The following is a 24,433-nucleotide window of genomic DNA, read 5'->3' as shown; positions in this document are numbered from 1 at the left end:
AAAGGCCTGGCCTCTCCTCACAGCAGCTTGGGCCTCGCGCTGGGAGGAGGCCAGGTCAGAAAGGCGGGTTAGGATGGGATCGTGGGGGCCCTGAGCATCAGCCTAGCAGTCTGGCTTCAGGTTGTAGAGGGTGGGATGGGGGCAGGGGAAAGACAGGACCCAGTTTACATTTGGGGGGCAACTGGGCAGCTACGGGGCGCTGGGATGGGAAGGGAAGGAGAGCGGTGAGCACCAAGGCCCAGCTAAGGGACCGGGGCAGGATGTGGTGGGGATGTGGGCAGGAGGCATGGCCTCGCAGGCCCTGTTGGACTCGATGCCCAGGCCAGCGAAAGAAAGTGGGGAGGCTGAGGCTGACAGGGTGGCTGTCTCTGCTTACGGAAGCTGCTAGGGGGCTGCTTGCATGGGGGCAGCTGTGGGCAAGGGGGGGGTGCCCATTCTACCCCGGCAGCGAGTGGGCCTGGGTCGGATAGAGCCTGTGCCCTTCCTACACGCTCTGCAGACACAGGCCGTGACATCATTCTCAAGAGAATCGGTTTATTTTCAGATAAAAGGAACCACATTTGCCCGCATATCCCAGCCAATCTTAAGTTTGATTTTTATAACTTAATTTTAGGAAAAGGTCAACAACTTGAACTGGAGTACAATCTCATGTTCACACCGCCGTTCTGGGGTCAGCAGCCTTAAGTGATTCCTCTTGGGAACCATGTGGTACGTGTGCGAGTGTGTACATAATCTATAAAAACGGTCGCTGTCAGACCCATAAACCCCCCATTAACAATTTTGCTCTTTAGATTTTGCTGTACATGTGTGTAGTCAATGCTGAGCAAATGCATAATTTGGTAGAAGCCCCATATGATGTGATTTCACAACCGGGGCCTAACCACCGAGCTATTACTTAATTTGTTAAAGTGATAAACAAGATTATTATGTGCAAACAAACAGGGCTTGTGCTTCAGCTGTGTCCAAGTTTACTTTACAAAGCTATAAACACACGGCCCTTTCTTAAGTCCTGATGATTGAGTTTCCCCTGCCTTTTGTCGGCAGGAGAAGAATGTAGAGGCTGAGTGGGTGCTCTGAGCCCTGCGTTAGCTCTTGGCTTTCCGGCTGGGTCACTTAAAGGAACTCATTCATTCCCCCAGGCTGGGCAGCACTCCCCCCCGAGGGTCTTTCTGAGGGCTTCTCACACAGAGACTTTCCTGAGCAGGAGACATCTGATCTCACCTTGCCCAAGCGGGGCCCTGGGGCCCCGGAGCCCCCAGGGGCTTGTGAAGTGCGCTGAGAGCCTGGAGGCCACTAGGGGAAGGGGCAGAGGTCACGGCCCCCTCCTCCCCTGCCCCGAAATGCTCCCCAACTGAGAGCCTCTAGTGTAATGCCATCCCAGACCTGGGGAGGGAACGGTGCCGTGAAGACCCAGCCCCCCTTTGTGTGACCCAGTGCGGAGCGGGATCCCCCTCTCCTGCTCCTGGAAGTGGAGGGAGGAGGCAGGGGGAGTTGCTCCCAACTGGGCCCCACCAGCTTCTCTTGGGTTGTAAAACCAGCAATGGGAGAATGGAGGTAGGCAGCTAACTCTGCCCTGGAGAACCGGGGAGCCCCCCAGACCACGGCCAGGGTGGTAACTTCTCAGCACTTCTAGCAGCAAGTGGTTCATGGGCGAACCCAGTCCATCTTCTGGGTCCTCAGGGGGGCGGCAGGCTGCAGGCAGGGGGGTCAAGCCACTGGCCCGGGGCAGCCAGGTCTCCACGACCGTCATTCCACAGGAATCACCTTCTCTTCCGCATGCAAGCCTCCAGTCGGCCCAGCTCCTCATAGGACTGGTAGAAAACGTCAAACTCCCTAGTGCCCCAGCCCCTCCAGACAGCTAGGCACCACTCAGTGTTTTCGTTCTCAAAGCCGCACACGACTGTGTCCTTTGCCACAACGGCTGCGTCCACAAGCACCCTACAGAGAGAGGGAAGGGGGGGTCTGAGAAAACCTCCAGGGGTCCCCACTTGATCAGGGCCAGGCCCCTCAGTCTGTACCTTCTTGGGAGCCTGGCGGGGGTGGGGGGTGCATCTGGACATCCCGGCCTGGCAACAGGGATGTGCTCTGATGCACCTGCTTCCCCCGGGGGTCCCGCCTGTGGGCAGAGGCTTCCTAACTGAAGGAGAGCCTAGTGCATCCCTTCATGTGCGTGGGAACCGTCTGTGAGGCACTCATTCCACGGAAGGCCACAGATGCTATGAGAACAGGTAGCCTCTGTCACTGGACCCCGACCCCTAAGTGTCCAGAAAGCACCATCAACTCTGATTGCTGCTTGTCATTGGCCTCCAGTGGATCTGAAGCACCTACTCAGTTCCCTTGCCGTCAGCTCAGGCCCGGCTCTTCCTCCTACGCCATGTTCCCAGTGCTTCGGAAATGCAGGGTGGTAGATCTGACGGAAACCCGTGCCAACATGCCCTAACCGGAGGCATTTGTTTTTTTGAGGCTGTGGATTGTTTTGCTGATCTGTGCACACCCCACACGTTTCCTGCTGGGCCTTGGCCGGACCGGGCAGCCCACGTCCCCAGCGCTCCCCGCCTTGCCCTGTGGCCAGCACGCAAACCGGTATGACGTGCAGGGCCTCTGGCGTCCTCGGGGTCTTGCATGCTGCGGACACTCACTAACTATCTGCCGCGGGAATAATGTCTCAGATGTGCGGCCAAAAGCTGGTGGGATCGGGCTACGGCCCTCCCGTCAGCTGCCGTCTGGGCTGCTTTCTCCCTACAGAGAGTGTGCCTGGCTTCCGGTAAACCTGCCTTTGGGGGCTGAATAGGAAAAACACCACCAGTGAAAAATTCAGGGACACTAATGACGGGCGATCTGAGGTCCACAGGCCTGGGCTCTACAGACCCGCCTGGTTCTCCAGAAGCCACCCCCTCCCCCCGACCTCTGATCTTGTAACTACTTCAGCCCACAAACCCAGCCGGGGCTCAGCAAAAAACAAAAACAAAAACAAAAAACCCAAATCCTGTTTCTGGAATCACTGGCAGAGCAAGGGTCCATGGATCTGGTGACTCTTGGAGAACACTTGGTGCTTTCGGGCAAGGGAGGGTAACAGCCATAGATTGTTTCCCCTTTCACCGTCGTCCTGCTCTGGGGCAAACAGGCCGAATCGGATTTCTCCATAATGCAGATTTGCAGAATGGGGCTCAGTAGACCAAGTGAGGCGTGGATCCTGCTGGCTGCCAGGGGACCCTGGGAACACCAGCCTCTCACACCCACAGCCATGCACCCTGTATCCAGATAGGCTGTCTTGCCCCAGAATGACCCGCGCAGTGGAGTCTGGCCTGCCTCCTGGTAGGACCCCCCAACAGATGGGTATGGAGCCATGGTGGAGCCCGGGCTTGGGTATGGGGAGGGGTGGTGGGTGCCAGGTCTGTGGCTCCCCTAGGGGCTATCTGGGCAGGTGGAGCACCCCAGGAAGGGCCCTCCTGCTCGGTGGGAAGGACAGTGAATCGCCCGGCTCCCCGTTTCAATTGTAGCTAGACTCCGGCCCTGGAGACATATACCCCAGGCAGGACACTTGGTCCGTAGGTGCACTGGGAACCCCAGAAACAGCCTGCCATGACCCATGGCTGATGCCCGGTTCTGCTGGTATTTGCTGAGCCCCGAGGAGCTGCCCGGAGGACCCCACCTTGTTCCTTCTCTGCCTTACGGCCACTGTGGCATTTATCTGTGGAGGACAGAAGCGCGAGAAGCCACTGTGCTGGGGGGGGGGGGGGCGGGTGGTGCCTGGCGGAGGGGCCTCCATTCCCCACACCACAGCTGGGGGCCTAAAGAAGGCGCCCCCAGGCTTACCCATGTGTAGTCAGCTCCCGGGCTTTTAAGACGGCGATGACACGGCCCCGCTGGCTGCCGGCCTCCTTCTCCAGGCCGATGACAATAACGTCGCCGCCGCGCCTGCGAAACCAAAACCAAGAAGGGGAAGCGTTTGTCCAGGGCCGTGCTCCGCGGGGCACATGGAGCTGCTGGGCACAGAGGCAAGGCAACCAGCCCGCCGACTCGGCAAGAGAGGATTGAGTTACTGGGAGGCCTCCAAAGCCGGCCTCCCCCACTCCCAAGGCCTTTCCCAGCGGGGAAACTGAATCGCAGCTGCCCAGGGATGGGGGAGGACTCCACCTTGTGGTTCCCGGGGGGTGGGGTGGGGAGCAGATGAGCGCTTGGCCCTTCTCGGGTTTGCCTAAGCGATCCCTCCGGGCTCCTGCACGGGAGCAAGCCCCACTCGCGGGAACCGTACCTGGGGACCCAGATGACATCCTTCACGGCTAGGATCCTCACGGCCTGCAGGTGCTGGCTGAAGGCCTCCCCGTCCACTGGGGTCAGGTCGTGCTCGGACCTGTCGGAGCCAGCGGTGGGCTCGTGCAGCCGGTCGGAGTCCTCGCAGTTGGCGGAGAAGGGCACGCTGGAAGAGCTTGCCGGGGAGGAGGGCAGGCTGGGGGAGGCTGTGGGAGCCCGGCAGGGAGAGGAGGGGGGGTAGGACGACACGGAACAGTAGTCGGTCAGCGAGTCCTGGTGGGTCAGGATCTGCGTGCCCAGCTCCTCACTGTACATGATGCTCACGTCCGCGATGGAGTCCCCCTCGGGCTCTTCAGACCCGGCTGGGTGGCTGCCCAGGGGCTCCGGGCCCAGTGGGCGCACAGGAAACATGTCTCTGAGCGGGCTGGGGTCCCCACAGAAGTACCGGGCGCACAGCTGGTAGGCGGCTGCGTGGTACATCACCAAGGAGTTGGCCCTGTCGTCCAGGCACCAGACGACCTCCTCCCCGCGGCACTCAGAGCTGCCCACGACCGAGGTGACCACCGAAGGGGCCGAGTACGGTTCCAGCCTCCTGCTGATCTCCAGGGCTGCACAGTCGATGACCAGCAGGCCCGGCCCATTGCTGTACCAGACCTCGGACCCGCTGTTGACCACCTCCATGGCCTTCACGGGGTATGGGTTCTGCCGTGTGTCTTCATCTGGGATGTTGAACTTGGACCTGTTGGCCGTGTGCGAACACAGGTAGGAGCAGCTGTTGTCCGGGGCACCCCGCACCACGGGAAACACTGCCACAAGCCCATCATCCAGGCCTGCCAGCACCAGGTAGGAATTCTGTGAGGAGAAAGACAGGACGGCCTGTGACGCTCACGCAGGCCAGGGGAGAGAAGCAGAGTGGGCACAAGACTCGTCTCCGCACCGACCCCAGCTCACCCAGAGGAGCAATGTTCCCAGAGAGGCAGGGGCCGCCAGCAGGACCCAAAGCAGGTGCAACTCAGGCCCAGAAGAGCCACCCACCCACCCTTCCTGCTGTGAGCAGGAGAGCAGCGTGCCGGGGAAGCACGTGGCCCTCAGCACCTAGGGGAGGGGCCCTGCTCAGGCTGGCTTCTTGCAGTGTGAGCGGGAGGGGGCTGCCTTCTCCCTCGGGTCACACCGGCCTCCTTCAGAGACAGGACGTGGTTCCCTCCTTCCCGGGAGCTCTGCTGGTTAACAACGTGACAGCAGTCGTGGGCGTGTGGGTGTGCTTGCCACCTGCTGTCTGCCGCCCCCACCAGACGGGGGCTCTGTGACAGCAGAGTGTGGGCCTGCCGCAAGGAAGGGCTGAGTCTTGTCCATCTCTGCGACTCCACCCGGCATTCTGCACCAGCAGATGATGCGTGCCTGCTGAGCCTATGCTTGAAAAAAATCACTTCCAGCTTAACCCTCTCATAGAGGCACTTCTTAGACCCTGTGCCTACACTCCTTGCTTACCACACTTATTCTGAAATGCCTAGCTGGCAATGCAAGGGTCCTGGGGTCGCCCTCCGCCCCTGCAGTGAAGTATGCCCTCTTCTATAGCCAAAGTTGCAGGGACAGTGCTGGATGCTGGGCCCACCCCAGGCCCGGGAGAACATGACACCAAGCGTTATTTAAGGCCACTGCTGGCCAGACACCACCACCCACATGATGCTCCCTGGAGCATCTCTGCAGAGCCAGGAAAAGAGGGCAGCTTCGAAGCTCGGATGCCTGGCGAGGGCTGAGGTGGGGCGGGAGGAGTTCAGGAGAACAAAGCCGAAGCCCCGCCAGAGCGAGGACCCAGGCTTCGTGCCAGCGAGGGTGAGCGGCAGAAAGCCCCCTTTCTGGGACCTGGAGCTGCTTGGGAACTGGGGAGGCCAGGCTGTCCAAGGTCACGAGTGAACCAGCTTCTAGCTCAACAGCAAGGTCAAGAAGTCCTAAGAACATTGATCAAAATCCATCCTCAGAATTTTAGGAAAGAAAGCAACCAAAGCAAACAGAGGCAGCATCTCTATCCGAACCCTGGCTCTGGGCCCCAGTCAGGGCGGTGAGCCCCACAGCCCAGCTGGGTGTGAACGTGCGCGTGCAAGAATGCAGGGGCCTGCTGTCGCGGCCACGGGGCAGCACCCTGACAGGGAGGCTCCGCACAGAGCCGGCTTTATTCCCTCTGGTCGTGCGGGTGGTGGTGGCCTGGCTCAGGGGCTCTGGCCAGCAGTAGCCTTAAATAACGCTTTGTGTCATGTTCTCCCGGGCTCTGGGGTGGACTGGGTCCCGAGCCGCCCAGCCTCGCCCATGGGGCATGGTCTTAAACGACCCTAGGGTTGATTTCAGACTTTTTTTTTTTTTTTTTTCCTAAAAAAAGGTTCCTGAAAAGGCTCTAATGATGACCTGTCCCTCTAAGGCTGACTGTGACCTGACCCGGGCTTGGCGGTCCAAGAAGGCCTGGCTTTGCTCCCATTCCTCGTACCGCTTCCCTCCCCCAAGCCAAGGGTCGGGGGCCACCCCAATGGAAGAGGAAGGGAGTCAGACATCCAGGCACCCACCTCCCCCCAACCTCACCTTTTTAATAACAGGCACTGCCAACAAGCAGGTGACGACCGCTGGGGTGTCCAAAGCCCGTTGGGGTGTGTTTAAGGGGCACATGCCCTTGAGGTTATAGATGTAGATCTTCTGGTCCTGCAGAGGCAGATGAGCCAACATGAGACCCAGGTTGGAACATGCCTGCCATTTTCTCCCAGGGTCCCTTCTGCCTTGGGAATCACTTTGTGCCTTAGGAACCAACATGCGTTTGGGCTTTCTGGTTCGTCGTTTGCATATTCCTATGCTTTGTAGAGATGTTGAAAATGACAGAAGAATTTAAAGAAGAAACATAAAATTGCCCCTACCCCATTACTTAGAGGGTAATTTTCACCTGGGGATTTGGGGCCCAGACTTCGTTTCCCCAGGGTGTTTGTGTGTGTGTCTCTGCGTTCCTGGCAAAAGTGGGACCACCTGACTGTGCTGTTTCCTCACTTTTCTCGTAACGATGCACGACGGGTGGAGGGAACCGTGTGTGAGCCCATGAGGGAACCGTGTTTGAGCGCCTCCGTGCTGCCCATCACCCAGGGGTGCCCACAACCTAATCTGCTGTCTGAGCTCAGTCTGTTTCCAAGTTTTCACTACTGGGGGTTACATGGGGATGAGTATTCTTACAGACACGTCTGTCTGCCTTCTGCTGTGTGTCTGGGCTGGTGGCACCATCTCCTGCCCTCTGCCCCGCCCCCCGCAGCTCTGTAGCTTCAGAGCATCCATTGGGGCAGCCTCTCTGGATTTCTCAGAAGACAGATCCTTGGGCCTTCTGCTGACTTCCTTGACGTGAAGGCTTCAGAGCCGAGTGGATTCGCTGGGTAGACCCGGCAGCGTTATGAGAAACCCAGTGGCTTCACCAACCTAATGGGGTGCTCCTTCTGCTGGGATCCTGCACCTGAGACTTCTCTTGACTGAGTCCCGGTCACCCGCCAGGGACGAGGCAGGTTGTTGCCCCTGGGGACATGCTTCTGCTGCTTCACAGGGCTACTGGCACTGCTCTGGGGGGGTCTCACACGTGCGGGCTGGGGTTATCTGGTAATCACATGTATCTGGGCATCGTGTATTCCTATTTGCTAAATCTGGCGCCCCCATGGACCGTTGCCCACCTCAATGAGAGCCCCGAATGGAGGCAGTTACCTCGGTGGCTGTCCACAGACAGTTCTGGACCTTGAGCTGGCAGCTTAGCTTCATTCCTGCACAGCTCATCCGCTGCACTTCCATAAGGCCCTTCTCCGTGTTCACCACGGTGTAGTTCCTAGAGTCGGCGACAATCGTGTGGTCAGCGCACGGTGGCCAAGGGCCGCCTCCCTTCTCTTGGCTTGGCCTGAGCAGCCTTGGAGGAGGACATCAGCTGCCTCGGCCACCCCCTTGAGCCCAGGGTTGAATTTGGCCACGTTCTGAGAGAATTGAGGACCGTTTACGGCACTGGGCACAGGTGGATTCTGCCTCCCTTGCTTGAATGTTCGGGCAACGAGAGGGCATTCCCAATGGGAAGAAAGGCTCTCTTCTGTCTGTGACGCTGGAAGGTCCAAGAAGTTGCCCCCCGGTGTGAAGAAGGGGCACAGGTGGCCGCACCTCCACCAAAGCCACTCACCCCTCCCACTGGCCATACGTGCCTCACCCCAGGGACAGGGGAGCCCCCCAATATCAGAGTAGACAAGGTCAAGGCTAAAGATAGATGGGTGCATTTTAGAGTAGGCTGGGGGTCCTCGAAACACATTCCCCCAACACAAGTGCTCTGAGAACTAATAAGCTGTCATTTATGAGGGTTGCTGTTTGCTCCCTGGAACTGGCCTTCCCCTAGCATTTCTGTCCCCCCCCTTGTCCCCCATGGGCATCCAGTGTCCTCACTGTCTGAGGTGGAGACTGAAGTTATTTACCCAGGTCACACACATCTTTTGCCCACACTTCCACGGGTCTTTCTGTCTCTCAGTCTCTTGACTGGCTTCCCCCTCCCCTTTCTCTTTTTTCTCTGGTAGGTTATGTGCTGAGGATTCTGGGGGTGTCCTGTGTGGTCCCCACATACCTGGGGTACCATTTGCCTCATCCCCCTGCCCCCAATCTCGAGTCTTGATCAGATTCTGTTTGTTGTTTTTTTTTTTTTTTTAAGGCAAGAACATCTCCTCATTGGGGGATTGGGGGTGTGGATTTCTATCGGGAATGCCCCATTCTCACTCCTTTTGTGATCATGAATGATCACTGTCTTATATCCACGATTTCAATAGAGATTGCAAAAGGCTGACATTCCATTTCTGGCATTCCTTCTTCATTTATTAGCTTCATTTATTCTAAAAAGAGAAACTTCTTCCTTTTCTCTCTTTTGCTACCTTGGGGTAGAGTTCACATAGGAATGGCAGAATAAAACCTTGATTCTTTCTGTATATACTAGTTTTTCAAAAATAATGGGTTGGTTCTCTAGGAGCCTTCAATGGTGATCAGTGAGGGGTTTTTGTTTTTAAGATTTTTATTTATTTATTTATTTAGAGAGCATGAGCAGGGGAAGGCGCAGAGGGAGATGGAGAGAGAGAGAGTCTCAGGCAGACTCCCCGCTGAACGTGGAACCCGACGCAGGGCTTGATCTCAAGACCCCGAGATCATGACCGGAGCCAAAATCAAGGGTTGGGCACTTAACCGAGCCACCCAGGGGCCCCAGTTTGTTTTTTTTTAAGTAGCATTAGAAATGCATGAATTTAAAAAATTTGATGTGTCTCAACCCACTGCAATTCTTCTTACTAATGGCCGACTGCCCTATCCTTGGCCAGTAGGAACCTCTCTGGGTTGACTCCTAAAACCCTTTAATCTACCCTCACGAGTATCTGATGGCATCCTTGATTCTGGTGTGCCAGATATGCTGGCCATCTTCCTGTCCCAGACCTGGAGTCAGCCACTTCTCAAATAAGCCCTGGTTCCCTCTGGCACTTAGAGACCACCACCTGGGTCCCGGGGGGTCATCACTTGTAGGTGGTCATTATTGTTAGGCCTTTTCAACAGGCAGGACTAGGAAACATGAGTTTATTTTTCTTAAAGATAAAATCTATCATGAGTCCAAAAATTTAAATTCAGAAGTATAGGTTTTTTTTTTTAATTTAACCTATCTTTCATACTTTGCATGCCAAATATCACAATGTGCAATACCCGGCAATGTAATTACTGAAAACATATATATTTACATATATAAATATTAGTAACAATAAATAAATATACACACACACAAATACACATATTTCTTTAGGGCATGGTTCCTTAGACCATGTCTTATGTCAGAACACTCAGTCCCTGTGGCATAGAACATGGTGCAAACATCACCTGGACTGACCTTGGGAAAACGGCAAAGTTCCTTCCACTTACCTCATCGTGTCTCAAGCTTCACTTTATCTAAGCCTTATTCGATTGTAGCGCCTGCAAACGTTTGCCACGAAGCTTAGAAGACTATTCAGGCCATGAAATGCTCTCGTGACTCTAGGGGAGAGACCTCATACTCTGACCAGGACTGAAGGCTCTCACACCAGACGGTGGGTTTTTGGAGACTGCGAAGTCTATCTTTCCCATACCCTGGCATCTTGGTCCTGTGACTTCCTGTTCGTTTCCCAGTGATCTTATTCCCACTCTACTCCAGCCACCCTCCCCCTAAGTTGCACATCGGATCCTGGTCTGCACCCCTCCCACCTACTCAGAGTCAAGGATCTATTTTCTGACCTCTACCTCTGAGTTTTCCAGAACATTCCACCTACTACCATAACTCATCACAGCGTTTTTGGTTTTGTTTACACTCTGCTAAGATCTAGGATTCTCTGGTACTTTCCATTGTTCCTTATCCATTTTATGGTCCCACTTAGGTTCCATGATCCATCGCTACCATGACCCTCTTGAAAATACCTCCACCGCCCATACCCTTCTCTCCCTCCTGCCAAAAACCCAACTCTGCTTAAAACCAACTGTTGCCTATCTTGCAATCTGCGGGCAGCAAACCGTGCTGGGGGCACATAACCCTGTGGATGAGCCTCATTTCCAACACCTGACCTCCAACCTCCAGCGGGCCTCAGTGCTGTCTTGCAACCACCCTGGTCTCATGCGCTAGTGCTCATATCACATGTCACCTTCTCGAATATTCAAAACCTGTCCCCATGCTTTCGTCCTTCCTACCACTTCCCTGAGAAAAAGATATGACTAGAAGGGAAGGCCCACAGATTCTCATGTAAGGGCCCCAATCCTGCTTGGCCCTGGGTCTCCTGCCCCGCTCACTACTCAGCAACTCCACCCCAGTCACTGTCCTTTCTCCCCGACCCCTGGCATCATTTACTTCTTCCGCCATCAAGCTGCAAATAGCACCCATCTTAAAACAGAGTCCTCCCAGGATGGGAGAATTATTACAACTAAGAAATGACTTCGGTAAAGTTGCAAGGTACAAAATTCATATATAGAAACCTGTCGTGTTTCTACACACTAGCAGAAAGAAAAATTAAGAAAACAATTGCATTTACAGTTGCACCAAAAAGAATAAAATACCTAGGAATACAATTAATCCAGGAGGTGAAAGGCCTCTACTCTGAAAACTTAAGACATTGATAAAGCAAATTGAAAAGGACACAAATAAATGGACACGTGTATATGGACAGGTTGAACCAATATTGTTCAAATGTCCACACTACCCAAAGCAATCTACAGATTCAATACAATCCCTATCAAAAGAGCATCAGCATTTTTCATAGAACTAGAACAAATAATCTTAAAATTCGTATGGAGCCACAAAAGACTGCAAAAAGCCAAAGAAATCTTGAGAGACAGAAGACTAAAGCTAGAAGTATCACAGTCCGACTTTGAACTATACACAAGGCCACAGTAATCAAAACAGGAGGGGATGGGCACAAAAACAGACACAGAGATCAACAGAACCAGAATAGAGAGCCCAGAAATAACCCCATACTTATGTGGTCAATTCATCTGTGACAAAGGAAGCAAGAATACACAATGAGCGGAAAGACAGTTTCTTCAATCAATCGTACTGGGAAAACTTGACAGCCACAGGCAAAAGAATGAAACTGGACCACTTTCTTACACCATATACAAAATAAACTCAAAGACCTAAAGGCGAGACCCGAAACCATAAAACTTCTAAAAGAAAACAGAGGCAGTAAACTCTTGGGCATCAAGCTTAGCAATATTTTTTGGATCTGTCTCCTGAGGCAAGGGCAACAAAAGCAGAATTAAACAACTGGGACTACATCAAACTAAAAAGCTTTTGCACAGCGAAGGAAACCATCAGCAAAACGAAAAGGCGACCTACTGAATGGGAGATATTTGCAAATGATAAATCTGATAAAGGGTTAATACCCAAAATATATAAAGAGCTTATACAACTCAGCACCAAGAAAACAAACAATCGGATTAAAAAGTGAGCAGAGGACTTCAAAAGACTTTTTTTCAAAGAAGACATCCAGATGGCCAACAGACACTTGAAAAGATGCTCAACATCACTGATCATCAGGGGAATGCAAATCAGACCCACGATGAGATCTCACCTCACCCCTATCAGAAGGTCTAGTATCAACAAGACAAGAACCAACAAGTGTTGGAGAGGCTGTGGAGAAAAGGGGACCCTCGTGCACTGCTGGTGGGAGTACAAACTGGCGTGGCCACTCTGGAAATCAGTACGGAGGTTCTTCAAAATATTAAAAATAGAAATAGCATATGATCCAGTAATTCCACTTTTGGGTATTTACCTGAAGAAAATGAAAACACTAATTTGAAAAGATATATGCATCTCAGGGCATGGGTGGCTCAGTCAGTTAAGCATGTGCCTTTGGCTCAGGTCATGATCCTGGGGTCCTGGGATCGAACCCAGCATCGGGCTCCTTGCTCAGCCGGGAGTCTGCTTCTCCCTCTGCCTCTTCCTCTGCCCCCCACCCCCCGTTCGTGGGTGCTCTCTCTCTCAAATAAAAAAAAAGGATATATGCATCCCTATGCTTATTGCAACTTTATTTACAGTAGCCAAATATGGAAGCAACCTAAGTGTCCATCCATATGGATAAAGATGTGGTACGCGCACACACACACACACACACACACACACACACACACACACACACACGTAGAATATTACTCAGCCATAAAAAAGAATGACATCTTGGTCTTTGCAACAACATGGATGGACGTGGAGGTGTTATGCTAAGTGAAATAAGTCAGAGAAAGACAAATACCATATGATTTCAATTACATGTGGAATCTAAAAAACAAAAGAAAAAATAAAACAAAAACAGACTCATAAACACAGAGAACAAACTGGTGGTTGCCAGAGGGGAGAGGGGCCGGGGGGGGGGGATGGGTAAAATAGAGGATGGGAATGAAGAAGGAAAAAAACAAGTACAAAAAGCAAAGCCCTCTGTTGACCCCACGCCCCCTGGCAGACCCCACCTACTCTTTACTTCTCTTAACCACAAATGCCTACATGCCTGTCTATTTGCGTGGACTCAAGTTTTCTCTCTGGAGCGAACTCCATCAGGCTTTTAACCCACTGTCCACTAGACATTTCTCACCATGGTCATCCTTGCCTGCTCCCCAATTCCACAGTCCCCCCCGCCCCCGCCAATACTAGCAGGGCACAGCCAACCTCGGGACATTACCTGGACTCCTCTTTCCCGTCCCAGAACACCACCATGTACTCCTGGCCTTGGGAGGAGAAGAAGGTGGTCTGCTTCCCGCAGGGTAGCTGGTACATGAACGTTGCAAAGGTCGGGTCCTTCATCTGGCTCACCACCGACACGGCCAGCGGTCGCTGAGGGAGAGAGGCCACCGGAGCCGTGAGCAAGAGTCACTTATGACCAGATGGATGCCTATCCTGCCCGTGAAACCAATGGTCTTGAACAAGGGAGGAAGGACTAGAAACTGCTCAAAACAAGAGGCCAAGACAATTTCAGGGGCCAGAGTGTCTGGCAGCCTGGGTCATCACTCTCCTTAGCAACCTGAACTTAGGCGGTCAGGCTAGCTTAAACTCTGATGTTCCAACCCCCGTGGCCCACGGACATACAACCTTGCGGGGAATTTTTCTCAGACCTGATTTTACTCCCAATTCATTAAATCCGCACCAATTTGATAAATGCCTTTTAACCTTGAAACCACTGGCCTCTTCCCCCCAAAAGCTAAGCTTTAAAATGATATCATGATTCCTGCTCTCATGAGCAAACCTGCTCCCCATTACTCTAGAAAGAGATGCATACATTCTCTCTGTTCTTGCGTGGGGTCTCTACTGCTATAAAGGGGTTGGGATGCTATGCTTGTCTGATGGTGTGACACAGAGGCTGGGGAGGAAAGAAGAGCTCATCTTTCCCGAGAGTGACATGCATGCAAAGAAAATAAGCTGGATGTACGAGGAGCAGTACTTATCTCTTTCTAGAAGAGGTGAGCAGAGAAGGGTTGCCCCCTTTGTTCTAGACCCTTAGCGAAGGATGGGCAAGTAGACATACATGTGTACTCTGGAGATCCAGAGCCTCCACCACAGGGGCGGGCGGTGCCAGGCCCCCAGGCCCCGGGCCCTCAGGTACCTTCTCAGGCTTCGTGTCCCAGCACTCCATCATGAGGGCCTGGAGCCGATGGAACTGCACCTCCTCTGGCTGCCCCAGGACAGGGCGGATGCCCTTGGACAACTTCTTGGCAATCTGAAGCTGGTGGTGGCCCAGTGCTGGCCGTTGTCCCGACAGCAACTCATAGAGCACCATTCCATAGGAGAACATGTCTACCTGGGCAAAGAGGCGAGCCAAGTCAGGTCCCCTGCCTGGCCCAGCAGCTTTCATAAGTTGGCCTTGTGACGGAGGGAGCAGAAGACACAATCGGACCAGGGATCCTGCCCAAAGGGAGACGGTCATCAATCCATCCATCAATGCATCCATCACTCCCCACCTGTCCAAACATCCAGCCAACCATCTGACCATCCATTATTCTGCCCCTTTAGCCTTCCACCTTCCAGTCCTTCCCTCCTCCCTCCCTTCCCCCTCCCCCCCTACTTTTCTTCATCTATCATCCATCTATCCATCCATGCACCCAATTGCCTATCCTTTTGCATATTTATCCATCTATACTCCCGTCTACCCATTCATCCATCCATCCGATGATCTGTTCTTCTGTCCATATACCTATCCATCCTCCCATACTTCCTTCCTTCCTTCCTTCCATCCAGCCACCCATCCACGCAATAAACACACACTGAGACCTTGCTAGCCATCAGGTACTGGTTAAGGTCTCCAAGGATGCCATGCTCCTTATCCTTGAGACTCAAGAAAACGCAGGAGAACACAGACCCTCAGCTAAATGTGCTTGGCACTGGAAGGGCAGTGGATGCAAATCATAAAGAGGGAATGTCTCCTAAATCACAACATGCTGACTCCTCTAATTTTAATGTCATCAAAAGGCCCAAAAAGGAGAAGTCAGTTTCGGCCTCCATGAGGGCCGAGAGGTAACGTTTTAGCAGGAGAATGGCTGACATAGACCTGAGAGTCTTCGATGTGAAGGTTCCTGTTATAATCTTAGTTTCGAGGTGCCTGGTCTGTGTCACCTGCTACTTAAGAAGCTCTTATTTTTATCACTCTGATTTGCCTTTTCTCTTTTGGTTAATAGCCACAGGTGACGAGTTAATCCCCACATGCTAAGGTCATTCTTTTTCTTAGAGGGATGGAGTAGGGGCAGCGGGAGAGGGAGAAAGAGAATCCCAAGCTCAGTGGAGCTCAATCTCGTGACCCTGAGATCATGACCTGAGCCGAAACCAAGAGTCGGACGGTTAACCGACTGAGCCACCCAGGTGCCCCCACTAAGGTCATGGCTTTCCCTTTTTTATTTGAAGGTGGTCAAAAGGTACAAACTTCCAGCTATAAAATATTATGGGGATGTAACATACAGCATGGGGACTATAGGCTGTTTAGGTCATTCTTAAAGCAATTAGGCAATGACTCATCGGCAAACCACCAAATAATGAAAAATTATAGACCAAGGGAGTTTCAGGGCTGGGTGACTGATGAACCAGGGCTAGCACTAGCTGGAAGCTGGGTCCAACTTGTCTGCGTGCCTGTATCTACTAAGCAGCTTTCAGGGAAGAAGGTAAACATTCAGCTAACATCTTGGCCGAGGCTGGCCATGCAGCTGCTCGGGGAGTCCACGCTTGTCCTGTCAGAATTCACTCTCCTGACTTTGGCCATGCTATCTTGGCCATCTCTGCCACTGTGGACAGTACCTACGGGCCAGGAGGCTTTGCCATCCTTATTCTGACTGCTCCACATGAGCCCCCACGAGGCTGGTCCACTGTCCCCATTTTATATGTCTAAATGGCAGAGCTGGGAGCCAAATGTAGACCCATTTCTGTCCTGGACTTACTGTCCACTGTGTAGCACCTTGACTATGTCTCTGAATCAAGGCTAGAGACTTCACTGTTCCTGAAGCTAAGGAGAAGTTAACCTTGACGTTCCTAGGTGGGCACAGACCCCTGTGCATTTCTGGTTCAAGCCAGAGCCCCCTGGTCGAGCACAGAAGAGGGAGAAGAGAGTGCCTGGGGAAACAGAGCTCAGAAGCTGCAGGTGCCCCTGGGCTGGCAGTGGGCCGGGCTGTGGGTACCTTCTCGTCATATACGATGCGAGGCCTGATCTCCGGGGCCTGGTAGCCAGGGGTGCCCTCCACGCCGAGGGCACCCTCATGAAATGACTGCCGTGAAATCCCGTAGTCCGACAGCTTGATGTTGACGTGCTCCTTGACGTCAAGAGACCAGACCAGAATGTTGTCCGACTTCAGGTCACAGAAGATGATGTTTTTCTTGTGCAGGTAGGCCAGGCCGGAGGCGATCTGGTAGGCTATTTTTTGGGTGAGCATGTGTCCCAGGGGCATAAAGGAAGAATCTTTGCAAAGAAAAAAAAAATACCAAACTACCATTACACCAGCAGTCTTTTCTCACCGTCTCTCTCCCCAGATACTTTATGGTCTACGGACACTTCTCATCATTCCCCATGCTGGACGCCAGTGGAGACAGAGAATGACCTTCTGAAATAAAACCGTATTTAGGAGAGAGATGCTTAGTGTTATAGCTTCATTCATGGTATTTCATGCCTGGAATTGTTGGTGTTTTTACGAAAAGGGCGAGGATTCAAAATTCATCTCAGGCCAAGACTGCTCTACTGTCAAGGGGTGGGTTGCGGGGATAAGAGCTTCATTAAAAAAAAAAAAGGTTTTCTTCCATTGAAGGAGAAACGATTTGAGCTTAATGCGTTTCTTCTGCCCGAGTCCAGACACTGCTACCTCTCTCCTTCTGTCAGCTCTCTGGAAGTTAGTTCCCTAATGATTTCCTGAGGAAAATTATTTTAAAATTTCATTAAAAAGTAAGATAAAACTGACCCCAGGGTCTCAGAGTTTGAATGATGGCGCACACCCGTTGTGCGTTCCGGGGAAAGGAGGGCTTTACGCGGCTGGTGGGCTTGTGGGCACCAGGCTGTTGCTCAGGCCCCCTGGGCTGCCTCATTTGAGACCCTCAACTGCCCCCCTCAGGGGGACTATTATCATCCTCCTTTTACAGGCCAGTAAACGAGGCACTAATTTACGGGATTATGGCAGAGAACCAGGGCTTGGAACGTGGTTCCATCTGACTCTAAGCCGTCAGCTCCTCCAGCCTTGCCAACACCACCATTCAGGGTGTAGACCTGGTGAAGTGCCTTTCTTTGCCCACAGGGAGTTGGCCATGGGAGCCGTGGGGCAGGTGTGCTCTGGCGCAGACAGGCAGGCCAGGCAGGAGGAGGGAACCCCCGGGGATCCAGCTTCCCTGGGGCCTCTGCTGCCGGCCATGGGCTCTCTGGCTTCCCAGGGGCTGTATCTGGCCGGGCCGGGCCCCAGGCAATCCCTTTGGAATGTTCTCGGCACGACTGGTACCTTTGGCATTCTCAGACAGCACGGTGTTGAGGCTGCCCAGTGGGGCGAGCTCCAGGGCGAAGCAGAGAGGGTGGATGCTGATGCCTATGAGTGACACGATGCAGGGGTGCTGCAGGGCGTGCAGCATGCTGGCCTCCTGCCGAAACTCCGAGAAGTTCTTCATGGCGTCCGTGGCCCGCAGGTGCCTCAGCATGGTGTCTGCAGGGGAGAGCGTGGCCATCAGTGCTGCCCAGGGACCCCCTCTAGGACCACTCGGATGGGGATCCTGCCACACGCAGAGCTGCCCCATGGGGACTCGAGGGGCTGGGGGGGCAGCATTTAAGCCTATTCCAGTTCTGCATCCCTGAGTGTCACCCAGAGCCTGGCTCAAGCGGCAGGACTGGAAGGTGACCAGGCCCCGGCTGCCACAGGGATGCTGAGGGCGTGCTCACCCGACTTCCCGCCAGTAGCCTGGACCACCGAAGACAAGAAAGAACCAGCACTCTCTCCTCAGCCAGAGAGAAACCTGGGGCCACCATGGGCCTGTGACACATCATCTCAGGCCAGAGGAGCAAGGTCTATTGGCAGGAGGGGCAACTTCCAGGCTGTGCTGTAACCCCTGGAAGGTGGAGGCCCAAGGCTCCCTCCCGCCCCGCCCCGCCCCGCAAAGGGCCTCTCTTGCCAAGTGGGGGGGGGGGGCAGGACACCACCCACCGGTCTGTGGCTGGCCCTGAGGTCACCAAGCGGGGTCCACCAGGCCCTGCTTGCCCTCTTGCATCCGAATCTATTCCTCCCCTACGTTCAGATCTTAAAATCAGGGATTTGTGGACACGGAGGTTTAAACAGCATGAAAAAAAAACGCTTGGCAGTTAAAATGCATCAGTTGTGCCAGATCTGTGTGTAGGCCAGCCAAATTTGTTTTCTTAGTATAAAACTTGTTGTTCACATTGGCTCTTCAACCCATTATGCATTTATTTTTTGACTATGGCGTAAAGTCTGACGCAAGGGTCTGCCTCAATTAGCGACCGGTCCATCTCTCCGCTCTAAGTCACGATGTCACCCCCACTATGTACCAGCTTCCCATACACACGCACGGCTGTGTCCACACCCTCGGCGGGCCTGGCCGAGCCCCGGAGCACACTGCCTTCATGTCTGCAGGGTTGTAAGTCATGACATCTGCTGGGCAGGCGTCTTTCCTTTGCCTCCCTCTGTAGGACTGTCCCAGCTGTTCCTGGGATGTTGTCATTTTATATGCATTTAGAATCAGTGAGTGAGATCTCTCTCTCTCTCTCACACACACACACACACACAAGCATGCACATCCTCGGATTTAAATGAGAACTCAACTGAACGGTATATATTCACTATCCCTCCATGCTTTACGGTTTAATTGCTGCATTCTAGTGATGGGTCATTGCTGTACGTGAGAACGCTGCTGAATTCTGAGGTTGAGCTCACGTCTGGCGACTCTGTGAAACTTTTACTGGCTCTCATATTTGTCAGTAGGTTCTCTCGGATTTTTCTAGGCAGGAAGTCATTCTCTTCGTATAGCAACAATTTGTCTCTTCCTTTCTGATGTTTTCTTTACCTTGCTCTATGATTCTGATTTCTCTACCAAGAGTGTAAATGACCTTAATGATCATAGGGATGAACATGCTAAGCCAGGGGGTAGTGAGAAGTGTGATATTCACCCGGCACTGGCTGGGTGTGGAGCGGTGATGGGTTGCCCTAGGTAGATAGCATCTCTGAGCTGTTCACGGTGTGCTCTGGATGTGCCAAGGCAAGAGGGTGTTTCCTTCTTCCTTCGTGTGGGTGGCAGAGAAGGAGGGCGCATGCTGGCTTCCCCATGCGTTCACCTGGACTGCCACCTTCCTTCCTTCAGTGGCGATGGCTGAGAGAGGTCCTGCAGCGTAAGGGGCCCACCTGACGTCTGAGTGTGTACCCACCATGTGCCAGGCCTGTGCCGGCCACGGAGCAGGTGGAAATTGTAGGGATAGCCTGTGCTCTTGGGGGCTCACATCTAGACAAGAAAATAATCTCCCAAAACAATTTCCAAGCTTTGCTCAGCCTGACCTTTAGGCCTATCCCACATCCTGCCAGGAACAAGGCAGGTCGGCCTCCGCTAGCCTCGTCCCCCCTCCTCTCCTCTTCCAGTCTCCCCAAGTCTTCCGTGGAAGCACGTGTCTGAAAAGAAACAACACTGGGCCCTGTTTACCCGCTGGGGCGTTGGCCAAGTTCTTGAATTTCTTGATCTGGAACCGTTTCACCGCCACGGGCTGGCCTTGGTACCGGGCCCGGTAGATGATGGTGCCACTTCCGCCCTGGCCCAGGACGCTGCTCTCGTCCTCACTGTGCTCCAGCTTGCTGTTTTCCAGGAAGAGCCTGCCAGAAACACAGCACGTGGGTCAGACCTCCCTAACCGGTCCCTTACCGCTCTCCGGAGAGGCTGGCGGTGGGTGGATGTGAGGACACCCTTGGTCATTTCTTCCACTGCAGGGAGTCATAGTTCAAAGCCACCCGTGGGGTCAGACAGATCCAGGATAACCCATGGCTGTAGGCAGGTTATGTAGCCTCAACAAGCCTGGGTCTCCTCCGTAAAGTGGGCTCATAATGGAAACTGCCCCATAGGCGTGCATGGTGGCTAGCACCGGGGGAAGCCAGGCAAAGTGGCCCACATAGTCAGAAAATTCTTTTGGATGTTTTCTTCCCAAAGACTCTGTGCTTTGAGAGCTAGTATCCATCAGACAAGCTACATTTATTTACTGCTAGGTTGGTTGTTTCCTCATTTTTTATTACGTAAGGAATGATGTAAGCGGCCGCGGAGGCCTTCTGATTGGCATGAGCCATGTGTGCACAGTCGATGGCTAGGACTTCACCCAAGGGCAGGGAGTTTAGACCTCCCTGGTCTGTGTGTTCTAATACTAGGTTCTAATTTCTTTTGGGCTTTTGGAAAGACCGTAAGTCACTCCTGGGAGGGAGGGAGAGAGAAGGGGATGATGGGAGGCAGGGAGGAAGGAGGGGGCAGTGCAGAGGCCCTCCCACTTCAGGGCCTCCCCCTGCTCTGCTGAAGTCTCTCTGGGTCCCTCACCAGCTGCCTATGCCAGGGGCCTCCACTGGAGCCATCCTGGCCCCATAGGCCGACCCCACCAGGCAGTTATTTTCCATGCCTTCCAGGAACAGATTCTGCAGCTGCTCAGCCTTTGCACAGCTCAATGTCATGCTTTGCACTCCAGGCAGGTGCAACTACCTCCCCTGGAGCTCTTGGTGGTGCCGCAGAGGAGCCGGGCTCTTCTCCAAGTGCCCTTCCCTCAAACCACCTGCTTGGGCAGTGTGGGCCCTTGGGAGCCTCCCTGGATGGGCACGGGGAGCAGCAGGAATGCTGCGGATCCCTCGGGCCATTCTGTTAGGACTCCTGTAAACTCAGGGCCACAGGACAGGGCTCCCTGGATACCTGGTAACTCCCCCAACCCTGACCCGCCCAAACTCCTAGTGCGGGGAGCGTGACGCTTCAGGGCCCCAGTTGGGCCCCAGGCTCAAGTTTCCAGGGACCTTCTGCTGGGCTGGGAATCCTGTCCACATTGTCGGGCTTTTCAACTACCGGCCAAGTACCTTCAGTGAAGAACCATGCTATAGCCTGCCATTCCATCCAAACCAATCTGGCTTTCCCGATTTCATATAGGAGACGCCACAGCCCAGCTTTAGTCGGGGCATAAAACTCAACAAGGTTCGGCAAATAAATGAAAATCCTAACATTTGGGGCTGCCTCACTGGGCCCCCCTCCCCCAGAAATCTGATTCATGCATCTACACAACTCGGCACGTGGTCTCCGAGAAACGATAGCCCTCACGTTAGAGTTCTAGGAATAAAGGGAGCTCATTTTGCAGAACAGCGGTGTTTAATTATCATTTTGACCAGCGAGGTAACTGGGGCGATTAGAAAGGGCTCTGGGGGGACACCATTCAATGTAGGAAGAAATTTCTTAATTTGATAGACTGACCCCAATCCTGCAATATCTCAGAGGACTCCACATGGATTCTTTGGGATGGGGGGCAATTTGGAAAAATGAGAATATAAATATTCTTACCACCCCCCCGCAAAAAGTTTACTTTTCTTTAAAGAAGCCAGAGATCGCAATCCTTTGACTAAGACAACAACAGGACTTCATAACTCCAAAACAGTTGGTAACTGCCAATGTCGAATTATCGCCGGGGACACTGAGTCATAGCTTCCGGTTTCCATGACTATAGAACCGTCCATCTTTTCCCCAGCCCTCGGATTTTGTGACCATTTCTTGTTGGGTGGGACCACAAAGCATTCCCTATTTCTCCAGCATTCTCTCCCCAGTCATTATCTGAGGTTAGAGGTCGACTCACTGCAAGAACAGATGTAGGGGATCCAAATGCCCAGCCCGAGGGCAGCAGGTAGGAATCAGCATTTGCCATGAGAGGAAAATGAGGCTGTAGGCCTGGGAGTGCCCCCTTCTTGAACGCCAAGGAGAATCCATCTTCTCGGCCTTGAGCCGGCAGGAAAATAGGAATCAGGGGAGGGGCACGGTGGCCTACCTGGCAGGGAAATCGGTCATGAACAGCTCGGGAACCAGCTCCTGGAGAGGCACGGGGAGGTCGGCGTGTCTGGGGCAGAAGATGAAGTCCTTCTCAATGGCTGTGAGCACGCAGTCTTCCATGTCGAAGTACTGCACGCCCTCTGCTTTCTCATTCGGGTCCGTGTGCTGGGCCCAAGAGGTCTCGCACACCGGGCAGGGCACGTACTGCTCCATGAGCGGGGTCCCGTCGCTCTCTGTGGCTGTCAGGGCTAAATGGGGACAGAGCAGGAGACAGTTTACACGAAGGCGGCCATAGGTGGGTCCCTGAGCAGCACTCAGGCGGGGTGGGCTTTTCATAGGAGGAGGCACTTTTCACAGTGCCTGGATCCTAGGAAGTGGCTGAACCATGACTGCATTCTTGGGTTCTTTTTTTGGAGAGCAAGATCCTGAAAGCCCAGCACCGGGAAAGGTCAGGGATGCACTGGACAGCCAGTGGGTGGTCTAGACCCTCAGCGGGCTGGCTGAGGAGGGCTGAGAGGTTGGGGATCCCTCCTGCACAGCTGGGCCCTGGCAGGATGCTGCAGACTGCGTCTGAGCTATGCCACGCTCCAGAAACTGAACCACAACCAATAAGGAGCTATTCTTGAAATTAGAAACATAAGGCTTGCAATTACTATGATCCCTCCAAGAAGAGCAAGGCAGGGGGGAGAAATGAGTACAAATTATAAGATAGACAGAACCTAGTCATTTTACCTGTGTTCCCCGGGGCAAGAGGTACACAGCTTTTCCACACACTCTGAAAGGAGATGCAAAGAAGTAGCCTCCAAGGCACCTCAGGGTGAGCTGATGGCCTGCCTTGTGCAGGGTAGGGAGGGTCTCCTGGAACCTTCTGGGCGCATCTGCTATCTGCAGGCCCGTGTGTCACACATCTTGCCAGTTGCCATCCTGAGCAGCCCTGTCTCAGGTGATGATCGAATGCCCTCCCCCCACTGCAAGCTGTCAAATCTCCCCAGCACCCACTGTGGGGCTCACCGGTTGGCGGGGCGTCACAAAAGCCCAGGGAGGCTCATATGGGTCTAGAGGTTTCCTTGGATGACCAAGCATACCCAAACTGCCACAAGTCACACACCAAACTGCCTTCTCTTGGGCCCCTTTCTTTCATTTTTTAAAAAAAGATTTATTTATATATCTGAGAGAGAGAGAGAGAGAGAGAGAGAGAGAGAGAGAGAGAGAGAGAGAGAGAATTCCAAGCAGACTTTCTGCTGAGCACAGAGCCCGACACACAGGGCTCAGTCCCAGGACCCCGAGATCATGACCTAAGCAGAAACCAAGAGTCGGATGCTTAACTGACTGAGCCATTCAAGTGTCCCTGTTGGCCCCTTTCTAAGCATTTTTCCTTATAGGTCAGCTTTCCCATCAGTCCTAGAAGACCCCCGGGCCCCGGTGTCCAGACCATGCGTCCGGAGCACGGCCTGCCATGCTCCTTGAGCATCTCCTCTGATGCTGTCCTGGGACACAGTGATGTAGCAGGAGAGACGCCAGCTCCGGGAGGCGAGGGCGCTGGCCAAGCAGGTCTTGGAGTCCAAACCCATTCTCCGCTCTCTCAGCCGCCAGCCTTCAGAGGCTGAGGGCTCAGGGGGAAGAGGCTGCCTGGGTCTGCCCCACACAGCCTCCACCCTGCAGGACACCCCACGGGTTTGTCTCCACTCTGGTAGCAAAACAAACAGAGGGCCTCAAAAGCCTCACTTCAAAAAGTGTTTTCTTTGGGTGGACTCTCAATGAAGAAGCTGATCAAAGGGCCATGTGGGTGGCTGGTCACCTCTGGGATTTGGGGGTGGGGGCAGGAAAGGAAAATGGGGGTCCTTGACAGGGGTGGCTCCCTTGCCCTCCCACCCCGTCCATGGGGTCCTCTCAGATTTCAGCCCTGTCCACACTATGTAAACAAGACCCGTGAGAAGCTCACACTGAGGGTCTTCCTGGACCACGTGGGGCACCCAGGGCTTGTCTGTCTTCCCACACACTGTGGACAGCCCCGAGGCTAAGGCCTGCACACGTCCTGTGGGGTCTGGGCCCACGTCGTCCCCGTAGTGCCCAAACCCAGGTCACAGCCGGACACCCCCAGGGATCGGGATTCTGCCAAAGGGCCAGTAGGACCTCTCTGGTTTCCGTGGGCTGAATCCCTGT

The 24,433-nt window shown here is 53.6% G+C and overlaps 1 protein-coding gene across 2 annotated transcripts in view; it reads right to left on the bottom strand.

Annotated features, from left to right (window-relative positions):
- Nucleotides 1-517: 517 nt before the first annotated feature.
- Nucleotides 518-24,433, bottom strand: part of LRRK1 (leucine rich repeat kinase 1) — a 119,520-nt gene continuing 95,604 nt past the window's right edge. For both annotated transcript variants that reach the window (XM_088024966.1, XM_088024967.1), the window contains exons 24-34: nucleotides 22,269-22,518; nucleotides 19,922-20,088; nucleotides 17,728-17,925; nucleotides 16,429-16,706; nucleotides 14,373-14,567; nucleotides 13,455-13,606; nucleotides 7,972-8,089; nucleotides 6,826-6,942; nucleotides 4,256-5,106; nucleotides 3,817-3,918; nucleotides 518-1,938 (exon numbers count right to left, since the gene is read on the bottom strand). In XM_088024966.1, coding sequence (XP_087881092.1) covers nucleotides 1,761-1,938; nucleotides 3,817-3,918; nucleotides 4,256-5,106; nucleotides 6,826-6,942; nucleotides 7,972-8,089; nucleotides 13,455-13,606; nucleotides 14,373-14,567; nucleotides 16,429-16,706; nucleotides 17,728-17,925; nucleotides 19,922-20,088; nucleotides 22,269-22,518 — 2,606 coding nt within the window. In that variant the 3' untranslated portion in view covers nucleotides 518-1,760. The remainder of the gene's footprint in view (nucleotides 1,939-3,816; nucleotides 3,919-4,255; nucleotides 5,107-6,825; nucleotides 6,943-7,971; nucleotides 8,090-13,454; nucleotides 13,607-14,372; nucleotides 14,568-16,428; nucleotides 16,707-17,727; nucleotides 17,926-19,921; nucleotides 20,089-22,268; nucleotides 22,519-24,433) is intronic.

Source organism: Eumetopias jubatus, unplaced genomic scaffold (assembly GCF_037043125.1).
Source record: "Eumetopias jubatus isolate StellerSeaLion01/CBP00866 unplaced genomic scaffold, mEumJub1_p1.0 scaffold_7, whole genome shotgun sequence".
NCBI lineage: Eukaryota > Metazoa > Chordata > Mammalia > Carnivora > Otariidae > Eumetopias > Eumetopias jubatus.
Note: the sequence above shows the minus strand (reverse complement) of the source record. Positions and strands in the feature narration are given on the sequence as shown.